The following is a 13,244-nucleotide window of genomic DNA, read 5'->3' on the forward strand; positions in this document are numbered from 1 at the left end:
TTTGAATTATGTGAATCAGTGTAATAAGAGTCTGTCCAAAGTGTCATCACTAGTATTAATTAACTAAAGTAAGATGCCATTTCATGCTATTGAATAATATCACATATGAGTACTTTTTAATATTTTTGAATTTATGCTTAGATTAAGCTAATTTAATAAAAGAATCATCAATTATAGAGTGAGAAGAGGATTTGGGCGAGTGTGTAACTGTTATTAATACTCACTTTATTTTCTCTGAAAGGTTGCCAATCAAGTGGTCCAGGCATTGCTTACTCAAAAGGTGAGTGCTTTTACTGATTTCATAGGTACACTCAGCAGAAATAATATGGCCTTTATGAACTGAGAATCCGGTCAGGAGCAGCTTGCATTGAAGATCACTTGACACCGTGCAGAAAGAGAAAGAAATGTCTCCCAGTCACTAATGTTGCAGGTTATTCATTCATCTCATGGCTGTTTGTGGGTCTTTGCTGGAGCAAATGCAGTAACAGTCTGTCTAGGAATATCATGCAAAGTGCTTTGAAATGTTTTGACGCGATAAGGCACTTTTATATTAATAATCCTTGCATTTAATTTAGCGCCTTATGTCTTCGAGACGTCTCAAAACACTTCACAGAATATACTGTAAAGTGAATTGACAGTGTATTTTGTGGGCGAAGTTGCAAATTCTTTATTTATAATGGGGACTCATAGGCATCAAAGATTATTCTAGTTTTAATTTCTTCAGTTGATGAGAGATGCTCCTAATTTTTCTCCAGAAATGAAGGAATGCTACAGTCAAAATCTGCTTCATAGAGATAAAGAACTAATGCAACAGATAACTGGAAGTGTATTATAGAACAATTGTCCAATCTGTGATAGGGGACATAAAGCTCAAACTTGACTGCAAAGGATTAGGATGTTAACTGGATTGATGCTTTGTATTCCCATATAAGTAAGTATCCATTATTTTCTGTTGCTCTGCTAAATGTAGACAATTTATTAACAAAAATGGTTGTATTTTAATTCTTTGCTACATTGTATGAACTTTATAGGACTTAAGGGAGGAGTGCCTCAAGTTACGCACCAGGGTCTTTGATCTTGAGCAACAGAATCGAACACTGAGCGTTCTATTCCAACAGAGAGTTCGGCTGGCCTCGGATTCCCTTTTACAGGTATTGCAGTGAATATCTAATATTTGCATGTCTGCTTGTTTGTTGAACTTTCACTTAACTTTCACATTTCTAAAATAAACTGTAGTCCCATCTACCTGTTCATATGGATGTTAAGGATCTTATGGCTCTATTGAAAAAGCGAGTTTCTCCAATGTCCAAGCGAACAATCCCCCAGATTCAATTGGTCATTCATTTCATGCTTGCTTATGAGACATTGGTGTGCACAAATTGGCTGCTGTGTTCATCTACAAGTGTGCAGTCACTACACTTTGCAATAAATTTAAAGTGCTTTGAGACGTTTTGATGATGCGATAAGTTAGTGATATCAATGCAAGGGCAAATGATAAATAAATTATCCTTGCACTTGATATATTTCACTGAGTGGGGAGGTGGGGGGGGGAGTCACACATTGCTTCACAGGGGTTACTGTAAAGTATAATGACTGTATTTCATGGGATTATTTTAGGATGAAAAGATTTGTGAAGGGGGACAAGGAACATGATTTGGGGATGGTTATTGATCATTCACTGAACATTTACAGTTAATCAGAAGATGTTATCAATAAAATTAATCAATCTAAGGTTACACCTTCACAATATTTGATTCTAAGTCAAAAGATGTTTTTGTAATATTGCATGGGTCACATTAATGCCTCTTTCTATCCAAATCCCTGACTTTCCAATGCCTTGGGACGTCCTCTCGACATGAAAGGAGCTATGCAAATATAATATTGTATTGCATCTTTTTGGTGTACTAATAGCTAGAGACAGATAAAGAGACAAAACGAGATTTGGAAACAGCAAGGGATGTCAGAAAAAAATCAACAGTGAAACAGAAATAAATTAATTCAAAAGTTTGCAGTAACGTTGAAGAATAAGTCATACATCTAAATAACGAGAAAGGGGTGACATTAATGGTTACGATAATAACTGAAGATGAGTAAGATGGGATAGACATGAAAACAATAAAAAAAAATCTATGCAGCAAAGATGTCAACTTGTGATCATGTTATCTGTAAGTCTGAAAGTCTGCATCTTCAAGCACATACGCCTACATTGTCATCTTAGGACACATTACTCCCAACACAAGAGCTATTAGAAACTTCCTGGCCTGCTCTAGGTATCGACATAACAGTCCAAATGGATGGTACAAAAATGACATTTGGCCTTTAATTTTATATTACAGGTCATTTTGCTGCCAAGCAATTGACTGGATTTTTTTTTATTAGAGATGTGCAGTGTCAGTCAATCAGACACTCTGCACTATATTAATGATGAAAACGTATTTTGCAAATTGACTAGCATTACACACAGAAACAAAAATGGTAGATGTCACTATCTAAACAGACAGAAAACCTCATGAATTAAATAGGCATCTAATATTTTGTGTAATTTATATTTTATATTAGTTTAAAGTGATGGGAATTTCAGAGAATATATTTATTTTTTTCCTTATAGACAAACCAATACTGGTGGTGAAGATTTGCCTTGTTGTTAGAATTGTAACAACATTTGGGCTTATGTAAAAGGATAGGTCTTGCGGACGACTTCTAAATATTATTTTATATTATTCTCCCTATCACCTTGGAGCAAAATTGGTCCATAAAAGACCAACGAGAAGCCAGCTTAATCATGGCACAGTTGTTTACAAGTGAACTATTTGACTGATGATTGTGTTAAATTTTAATGCCTTGTTATAATGTTGATAACAAACAGAGTTTGCTTCAAACATTAAAGTGATGTGGAAGCTTGATTTATATTTCCTGCTGCTCATTAACATTTTTTTAAAAAATCACCTCCTTTTTAGAGCTGAATTTTAAAATTGCATGTTTGTTTATTAATATTTTATGCAATTTGCTCTTTATACCATTAGACATTTGAAAAATAGCCCTGTGAACGATTATGAACCTTCCAGGACATTCATGGTTACACATGTGTATGGTGCCCCATTGCAGCCATAATCATGATGTAGAAATATAAAAGTCCATTCTAAATGAGTAATGACAAGATCCCTAGTGTTGGTCTTCAGCCCAACAGAACTGGAGCAAATGTGGAAAGGCCCATTACAGCATCAGGGAGCGCATGCAGGACAAGACGAAGAGTCCTGTAGCCTGTAGCTCAGTGGTTAGAGCACTCGCTTTGCAAGCGAGAGACCTGAGTTCAATTCCAGGCAGAGGGCGAAACCTTGGGCAAGTTTCCTTACTCCACACAGAGCCTAATAATAATCCCTCCAAAACCAAAAACAATAATAAATTGGTCATTTTCAATCTAAGACTGTTTGTGGGACATCGCTGTGCGCAATTGGCTGCCGCGTTCGCCCACAATTCACTTTACAGTGTGTTCTGTGAAGCGCTTTGGGACGTCCTCCTGACGTGAAAAGCGCTATATCAAATGCAAGGATTAGTATTATTATTAAGAGAAGACATTAGGAAGAAACAGATGCTTAAAACCGCATGAACAGTGAGGCATCTTAGTGGTCTTTAGTGAAGGACTTAGTGGAGTCCTATAGCTCAGTGATTAGAGCCCTTGCAAGCGAGAGACCTGGGTTCGATTCCCTGCAGGCCGAAATGTTGGGCAAGTTTCCTTACCCCACATGCCTCTGTTTACCTAGCAGTAATTAGGAACCCGGTGGTCAGTCGATTGGCAGATTGCTTTTCCGGGGGCAATAACCCCTCAAGAAACAAATATATAATTTGGTCACTCATTCCACGACTGTTTGTGGGACACTGCTGTGCGCAATTGGATGAAGACGTGAAAAGCGCTATATCAAATGCAAGGATTATTATTATTAAAAATTATGAACAGTTGCAGGTCTGTACAAGTTACAAATATAATCAAGTATGCAAGCAGAGTAGAACAAAAGCAGAAAAAAACATTTAAAACCAGTACATCTGTGTTTAAGTTAAACATATCCAGAGACTGGGTGGGAAAATGGTGGAGTCAGCTAAGGTATGACTTATAATTTAGTGTTCTGCCTGTGAAATCAACAGCAACAACTTGCATTTATATAGAACCTTTCATGTGGGATAGTGTCTCAGAGCGCTTACAGTGGTGGAGCTTGATACCGAGCCAGGGACAGAGGGGTGGTCAGCGTATATATGATGATTTTTAATTGTTAATAGGTCGTTTTTAATGGGTTGTTAACAACAACAACTTAGATTTATATAGTGCCCTCCACGCTGGACGGCGTCTCAGAGCGTTTCACAGTAACGGATCCCGGGGCTGAGCCAGGGGGAGGGGGGGAAGGTGACCAAAGGTGCGGTCAAAAAGAAAGGTCTTCAGAAGGGACCTGAAAATAGAAAGAGAGGGAGCGAGACGAAGGGAGTGAGGAAGGGAGTTCCAGAACCTCGGGGCATAATGGCTGAAGGCACGGCCGCCGAGGGTGGAGCGGAGGACTCGGGGGACAAGATGAGGCCAGACCTGGTGGAACGAAGGCAACAGGCACTGTTTTGAGGAGAGAGGAGGTCAGAGAGGTAGGGGGGTGCAGAGGAGTGGAGGGATTTGAAGACAAGAGTGAAGATCTTGAAGTTGATCCTCTCTGGGACAGGCAGTCAGTGCAGTCTGGCAAGGACTGGGGTGATCGGGGAATGGAGTTTCGTGCGGATGAGAATACGGGTGGCAGAGTTTTGTATAATCTGGATTTTATGGATGGTAGTAGAGGGGAGACTGGTGAGGAGGACGTTTGAATAGTCCAGCCGAGAGGTGACAAACACATGGACTAGGGTTTCAGCGGCTTTTGGAGTGAGGTATTGGCGGAGACGGGTGATCCGTCGGAGGTGGAAGAAGGAAGTGCTGGTGAGGGACCGGATGTGGGGGAGGAAGGATAATTGGGGGTCGAACCTGACCCCTAGGTTGCGTACGGGTTTGGGGAGTTTTAGGGGGAGGTCGAGTAGGTGGAGGAGGTGAGAACCGTGAGATTTTAGACGTTGACGAGAGCCAAAGAGTATGGCTTCCGTCTTGTCAACGTTCAGCTGAAGGAAATTTGCGCTCATCCAGCCCCAGAGGTCTGACAGGCAGACTGACAGAACATCAGGGGACTGGGGGTCGCAAAGAAAGGTGGAAAAATAGAGTTGGGTGTCGTCCGCGTACGTGTGGAAGTGTACCCCATGTCTGTGGATGACATCCCCAAGAGGGAGCATGTAGATCAAAAAGAGGAGGGGGCCAAGGATGGATCCTTGGGGTATCCCGCAGGTAACCGGGTGAGAGTGGGAGGAGAAGCGGTTTGTGCAGATGTACTACTGGTGGTTTGTGAGGTAGGACTCGAACCAGGCGAGTGCGGTCCCACTGAGGTGGATGTCGGAGGAAAGGCGGTGAAGGAGGATGGTGTGATCGACTGTGTCGAACGCGGTGAAGAGGTCCACGAGGACAAGGAGGCAGAGGGAGCCCTGGTCACAGATTGAGGATGTCGTTTGTGACTTTCACAAGCGCAGTCTCTGTCCTGTGGGCAGGGCAGAAACCGGACTGGAGGGGTTCAAAGAGGGAGTGGGAAGAGAGGTGTGCGCGGAGTTGATTTGCCACAACGCGTTCTGGGACTTTTGCGAGGAAGGGCAGGTTAGAGATAGGGTGGTAGTGGCTGGGGTTTGAGGGATCTGGGAAGATTTCTTGAGGAGGGGGGTGATGACAGAGGTTTTGAGAGAGGCAGAGACTGATCCAGAGGAGAGGGACTGGTTGATGACTTCATCCAGCGGTGGGCAGAGGAGGGGGAGCTGGGTGACCAGCAAGTTGGTGGGGAGGGTTTCGAGGTAACAGATGGTGGGTTTTATAGAGGTGATGGTTGGTGACAGGGAGGAGGGAGAGATGGGGAGGAAGGAATGTAGGATGGGGGTGGTGGTAGGAGCAGATGATGGGGAGGGTGAGAGGGACATGAGGACAAGGAGGCAGAGCCCTGGTCACAGATAGAGGATGTTGTGCCTGTTATCACCCAACACCATGGTGTTGGGTGACAAGAGGCAGGTGGATGAGGCTGCCTGGCGGATGTTGTGAATTTTAGATGAAAAGAAGTCCATGACCTCCTCGCATTTGGCTTTGGCTATGAAGATTGAGGAGGCCTGAGGGGGCCACGGAGGAGGTAGTGGTTGGTGGAATAAAGGATTTTCGGGTTGTGTTTAGCCTCTAAGATGATGTTGGAGTAGAAGGACATTTTTGCGCGTGTCAAAGAACGGCGGGAGCTGTGGAGTTGCTCGAGCCATAGATGGCGGTGAATTTCAGACCAGTTTTCCGCCATCTGTGCTCGAGCAGCCAGGTTTGGGTTTTTAGGCAGCGGAGATGGTTCTTGTACCAGGGGATTGGGTGGGTTTGGAGATGGTCCTCAATTTCAGGGGGACGAGGGAGTTGAAGGTGGAGGAGAGGCGATCGTGGAGCAATGGATATATATATCAGAATAAAACCTGGGTCCTCTCGCTTGCGAGGCGAGTGCTCTAACTACTAAGCTGCAGGACTCCATGTTGTGTTGTGAAATGAATGGTGAGAATAGGCCCGGTTTGAAAAGGAAGTCTTCAGGTGTGATCTGAAGCTGGGCAAGGAGGGAGCAAGGCAGAGGGATTGAGGCAGAGAGTGCAGGATGAAAAGTACAGATGGATGGTATTTTTGCTTAAGCACTATTCAGGATAAGGGGATATCCTAGACAATCCTCTCCACAAGATGGAATAAAGTGTAACGTAAAATAGATATGTATGCGGTCTTGAATACAGTTTTGATGAGTCAAATGGCCTTTTCCCATTTCGTCTTCTCTTTCTTACTTGAGCTGATTTAACATCACTGATCCTGTTACAGTCCAGTGCAATTGAACAATAATGCTTGTTCGGTGTTTGAAGGAGATCCTGTGAAATGCATCTGTTTGTTCCAAATTCATTGTTTCTTGTTAAAAGATGGCAACTGATACTTTTCATTAGTTATTATCAAAGTGATTACATGTAAAATAAAATTGTTTGATTTATTTAGTTTTTTTTACCAACAATATATATATTTCATCAAAAACCTGATATACAGTTATGAAAATTACACACCGCTCTCCCAGCTTAGAGCACAGAAAAAGAACAGCAAGTTTTCATGAAATTTTTAAAAAATAATTAATAATCACTGTTGCCAGTGTCTATTTTGTCAATCTGTTTCTGGTTACTTCCTTCTACCTTTGAGTATTAAGGAGCAGCAGGAGATTTAAGTAGAATCTGGACTCTTATTTCGTCAAGATTTAGCACATTTGTTGTTTCTTCCTTCCAGGAACCATTCCTGTTTTTTGATCCTCTTATCGCTACGTTTAAAATTCATGTGTTTGATTAGTGCAGTTGCAAGCAACTACTTGTAATTAAGAGGTAGCTACCAGAGCGGGGAGATTTAGAAAATGTGCCTCGTCACTGGAGTGTGGAAACTGAGAAATCACCCCTCACTCCTGGAACATAGAGATTAGAAATCACATATGCATGATAGGAGATGTAGAAATCACCCAATTAAGACCAAGGTATGGTGATCAATTGTAATAGAAGCCTTAGATTTTTGTAATATGGCAGATAATCAGGCGGCTTATTGGCTATTTTCCCCAGTAAATTGTTTTGTTTACAAGCTCCATATTGTCAGGAGATAGAAGGCCTAGGTATTTATAATGCTTTTGGTTGTTAATACAGTAGAACAAGGCTAGGACGTGCTTCGTTACAACAAGCTTTTACTGTCGATTGGGGCAGACTGGGGTGTGGACCTTGACATTGACTTAATAAAAAAATAAAAAATGCCAGCAGAAAATGTGGCCGGTGCTTTCTAAGAAGCAGATTGTTCTGCCACACGCTAAAAGTGTCTGACTTCCAGGTCATTGAGTCATTGAGCTAATGTCTGTACAAGAAATGACATCGGTGGTGACCCAGTGACATAGAAGTTTGCCCTTTTCTATGTTAGTAGCCAGCCGGCATGTGAGAAGCTCTGCATTCGTGCATGACGAATGGAAAGCCCCGACCAGTGATCATGCCGAGTTAGAATAGGGGTTAGGAGTTTACAGATCCCCACCACCTTGTTTTAACAGGGCTGTACTGAAGTTAGGAGTTAGAGCATTGTTGCTCCTTTGCAAGCAGGAATCGTTGAGGATTTCCTGTACATCCAATATTATGAAGCTAAAATATTTTATATTCAATTTGTGCTCTGAAACAGTTATTGTTGTAATTTTTCAGAGTCTAGTTATAGTGGAATATAATGTATGAAAGTGTTGATTCTTTTTAGATGATAAAGTATCATTTACTTTTCAGTGGGTTAACAAAATCTGATCATATTTCAGTAGATAATACAAACCCGAATAAAGATTAGATTTTATAATAGTCTTCTTTTCAGATGATGGATTAAGGAGAAAGCCCAGTAGGAAACAATCATAAAGTATTTGTGATAAAGTCGCTCATCTTGTTTTTCTATTTTGTAAAAATGAAATCTGATCAAATGTAGGATTGCTTGGAGCACCATATGTCTTTCAGGAAAAAGATACCAAATAAAAATAGGACTTTAGCTTTTATCTATATCAGCCTGAGAAATTCAGCTAATTATTGATCAGTGAAGTTTATCCCTTGGATTATGAAAGAATTTCACTTTATAGATTTCAAAATGATTATAATGGAATCTTTACATGTAACCACAGAACTTTAAAATCATCTTTTGTTTGTAAATTACTGCATTGTTTTATGACACGTTAGACAACTAGAGAGCATCATTTAAATATTTCCTAACTGATGGGATAACAGTGGTGCTATACATTGGTAAAACCATCAGAAATGTCACCTTCATTTCATCAGCTGAAATTGAAGAATCGTGAGAATATCAAGTTTTGAAAATGAAATTGCATCTTTCTTCCGTTGTGCCTGTCAGATTTAAAGTGTAATTAAATTGTTGGAAGAAATTATGTTTCCACATGAATATTCTGGCAGAACTATGTGTACATTTAGAGGAAATATGATAGGATAGGATCATCAGAACAGCATAACATAGTTATCTTCAAGTAACTTAAACATTTTGAGCTTCCAAAAGCTTCAGTTGTATTAGGGTGAGTTTTATGATAAGTAGTCAGTCTCTGCTGTAATTTTGTGCCGATTAAGGCATCAGTCAAGTAATATGGTAGAAGCAACTTTGTAGCTTAGTTGCATTCAGCCCAATCAAGACAATAATTAGAAACACATTAAGGAACTTTCAGTGAGTTTGTTGCACATTTCCTGACATGTGAGAAAATACAGATAAGGGTGATTAATTTACCTTACTTTAAAAACATTCTATTCTGGAAAGCTTGAATAAACGCATTTAATTAAGTTTTCCTCATCTGATAATCATCTGTGTTTTGTGGAATAAAAACTCCACTTGACAAATTATGCCATTGAGGTAAACCCATAAATTATAAAACACAATAATATTGTTAGTTAATAAAATGACTTTGCGTCGAAAAGTAATAACATTAATCTCAAACATCCAGTAAATTTCAGTAAGGTTCCACATAAGTTAGAAATGGGTGCTTTATTTTCTGCCTGAACTACTGTGGAATGTTCATCAAAACTAATAATTGTTTTGCTTGTTATTCTCTCTCCTGTCATTCACTATTCTTTCGCTTTTCGTGGGCTAACGTTTTACCCTATATTTTGTGAAGAACTGTGAAGAGAAATCTCAATAATGTGATAAGGCGATATATCAAACACATTGATTATCATTATTGCTATTATTTTTGTCACTCTGCTCCCTATTGCAGGTGAAGGTGAAGTAATGGAAAAAGGAGGGATGTTAAATGTTAAAGGTGCTAGGTGCTAAATAACTGCAATTGGTTGTTGCTATTGTTGTTGAAGAAGCATAGTGTCAGATGGATTCCACAAATGGGATAGAACTTTCTGTAGGAAGAGTTGGTGGGGACTGTAAATTGGTTTGTGAGTTGATACATTTTACCACATGCAAACAATGTGAGGCAATAATAAATAAAGCAAACAAGATACTGGGTGCTCGATTTCCAAATCAGGTGAGTTCAGATCCCTAAAAGTCATGCTCAAGCTTAACGCGGTGATGGAAAGAAGGTAGGGTGGACATTTTGGAAGGATGAGATCAATTGAGCCAAAGGGGCTTTTTACCTGAAACCCTTGTGACCTTATTACCACTCTTCCAACTCTCTTCCACAATTTGTTCTGTCTGTCTGTCTGATTGCCTCTCTCGCTTCAGGCTGCCATCTCCTGATGTAACTCCTGCAAAATGTCAGGAATAATTGCATGCTGGATGTCAAGCACAATGATTAATGTTCTTTCACCTGATGCCAAGCCCTTTTTGTTTGTGGACATAATTCTTCTTTCATCAGTTGCGAGATTGCTTCCAGCAGTAACTCAATTCAGAGAAAGAAGTCTGATTTATATTTCTCGTAAAGTTTCACTGTAGAGCCCAAGAACTTGTAAGGGACCACTTTTGAGCAGGAACTAAATTGATTTGCACTGCTTACCTTTTTGTAGTGCTGTTTTGTGGAATTGATGTCTTGATGAAACTATCTCTTCAAGGTGGTCTCAGCAGCCAGACTCCAGCACAGAACACATTACAATCACCAGTCTCAATCTTCATTTTCTACTAAATATCCCTGGCATTTCAGAATGTTGTTGATCAACATGCAAATTATTGTATACACCAGTCATTAGGCAATTTCTTAGTAAATGTCACAGTCTTGTCATATCATTATGTGCGTGTGTGTCTGCAAGAGAGAATGCTGAAACTAATATTGGCCAACAAATTTGTGCATCATTTACATAATATGATAGTTCAAGCTTTGTCCTGGCATCTCCAATGCCAGTTTCATACCACAAGACACAAACATGGCATTGTGCCTGGATTCTGCAGTGAGACATTTTTTGTATCCCACAAATTTTAAAGAGGATAAGATGCCAAATGTATCTTTCTAATTTGAAAGCTTTACTCTCTTGTGGGTTTATAGGTTCATGGGAAAGGTTAGAGTTTTTATCAGCATATTTAAGGATGCCAGGTTAAACAAGTTGTGTTTAGAATGGTCAGTATTCAAGTTCAAAATAGTTATTTTGATATTGACTGAATTTAGAAAAGTGGCAATTAATTTTGTTTTGATTAGTGATTAAAACACAAGTACTGTGAATCATGTAGATATGTGCATTTTTTTTTACAAAATTCAGTCCTTCCTGATTTTGTGAGCGTTTTGATGTGTTGCTGTATAAAAGTAATGATTCTTATTTATCTCTTGGGAACATACAGAGGAAATGGTAATGATTGCAGTTTGCTTAAGGAACGTGGATGTGTGAGGACAAGTTTCCATTTCCCTCTGCATCAGTGCAGAAAATATTTTTATTGGCCCACTATATTGCCCCGCATTATATTAACTGTAGCTAGCACACTATCCCCCTAGTGTGTGCAGGTTACCGTTAACAACATGCAGTGGGAATTTAAGTGACAGTAAAGATAGATGATGACAGTTTGGCAGAAAGTCTCATTGGGGTTAAACTGCTAACCTGAATGCAGAGAGAATTTAAGATATCTGTTTCCCTAACTCTTGCATAAAATACCAAATTTATACTTCGCCAAGATATCAAATGCAAGGATTATTATTATTATTTATTTTACTTAGGGAAACAGGTATCTTAAATGGTCTCTATATTCAGGAGCAAAATGCAGCCAAAATAGTTTATGAAAGGTACCCTGGTCCACGCCTTTGTCACCTCAAGGCTGGACTATGGGAACTCTCTCCTCGCCGGCCTTCCCGCCACCTCCCTCCACAAGCTGCAGGTCATTCAGAACTCTGAAGCTCGTGTACTGTCCCGCACCAGGCTTCGCGACCACATCACTCCCACCCTCGCTCGCCTCCACTGGCTCCCCATCCCCCAGAGGATTGAATTCAAGATCCTCATCCTCACCTACAAGGCCATTCACGGCCTTGCTCCCTCCTACCTCTCCAACCTACTATCCCCCTACCTACCTGCCCGTACCCTCCGTTCCTCCGGCTCCGGTCTGCTCCACGTCCCCCGCCCCAATCGCCCTACCATCGGTGGTCGGGCCTTCAGCCTCTCAGCCCCGAGGCTCTGGAATTCTATCCCCTAGTGCCTTCGCCGCCTCCTCCCTTTCCTCCTTCAAGGCCGGTCTCAAAACCTTTCTCTTTGACCGAGCCTTCAGCTCCCCTCTCGACTCTCTTCCCCCTCCTCGATCCCTCCCTTCCCTCCCCTCACCCTGACCATTTCCCCCCTCCTCGCTCCCTCCCCTCACCCTGACCATTTCCCCCCTGCTCGGGTCATGACCCAACTGTGCAGCGCCTTGGGACGTCCTCCTGACGTGAAAGGCGCTTTATAAATGGAATCTTGTTGTTGTTGTTGTTGTATTGATATAGACCATGATACATTTGAACATATTACACTTCAGGGTTGTTTTGTTGCAGTTCTTCTGTTAAGGTGAGCCTTCACTTTGTATTAAAATACGTTGATAGATTCTCTGCAAATGTTCTGACATTACGGCATTACCTTGAGGGACAGACAATATGTTTATGTCAGAAGTGTGAGAGTCTCTCCCACTAATGTTGAACAATCGCTGTTGAAATGATGTCCTCTTTAGGATGTACATCAAGATATACATTTATATTGTGTAAAGCCAACCAGTATGTCACTTGTGTTAAAGTGGATTAAATGTTTGTTTTTTGGTTATCCATCTTTCAACAAAAGTAGTCAGTGTTATTCACAGAGCAAAGAAACAATCATGCTGATGCCATGTAAATAGCCATAATAATCAAGAATAATATGGTTTAGGTTCAATAAACCACTTTATAATGTGATCATAACTGAAGAATGTAACCTTAAAAGTTACAAAGCTGATTCACATACCTTGTAAACATGCTCCCTCCCATTGCCTTTGATTGCTAAAAACAATCAAAGTTCCAAGGCTCCAGAGGTGCCCTCTGGTAAGTCACCAATCTCTGGATGTCATACTACACAGTGACTGCTGTCAGGGGATTCAAGCATGGGGGTGAGGGCATCATAGCCAAGCCTGTTCTGCAGTTTTCAGTGGGTGTGGGGGCAGGTGTGTGTGTGTGTGTGTGTGCGGGGGTTGGGAGTCGGGGGGGGGGGGGCACTAAAAATAAATCAGAATTCTAGTCAATTTTTCC

The 13,244-nt window shown here is 40.9% G+C and overlaps 1 protein-coding gene across 1 annotated transcript in view; it reads left to right on the forward strand.

Moving 5' to 3' along the window:
• The window catches only part of nckap5l (NCK-associated protein 5-like), a 291,964-nt gene that overhangs the window by 210,915 nt on the left and 67,805 nt on the right, over positions 1–13,244 (forward strand). Inside the window, exons 9-10 of the mRNA XM_007896185.2 lie at positions 242–280; positions 1,032–1,151. Coding sequence (XP_007894376.2) covers positions 242–280; positions 1,032–1,151 — 159 coding nt within the window. The remainder of the gene's footprint in view (positions 1–241; positions 281–1,031; positions 1,152–13,244) is intronic.

The sequence above is a fragment of the Callorhinchus milii genome, unplaced genomic scaffold (genome assembly GCF_018977255.1).
Source record: "Callorhinchus milii isolate IMCB2004 unplaced genomic scaffold, IMCB_Cmil_1.0 Scaffold6, whole genome shotgun sequence".
Lineage (NCBI taxonomy): Eukaryota > Metazoa > Chordata > Chondrichthyes > Chimaeriformes > Callorhinchidae > Callorhinchus > Callorhinchus milii.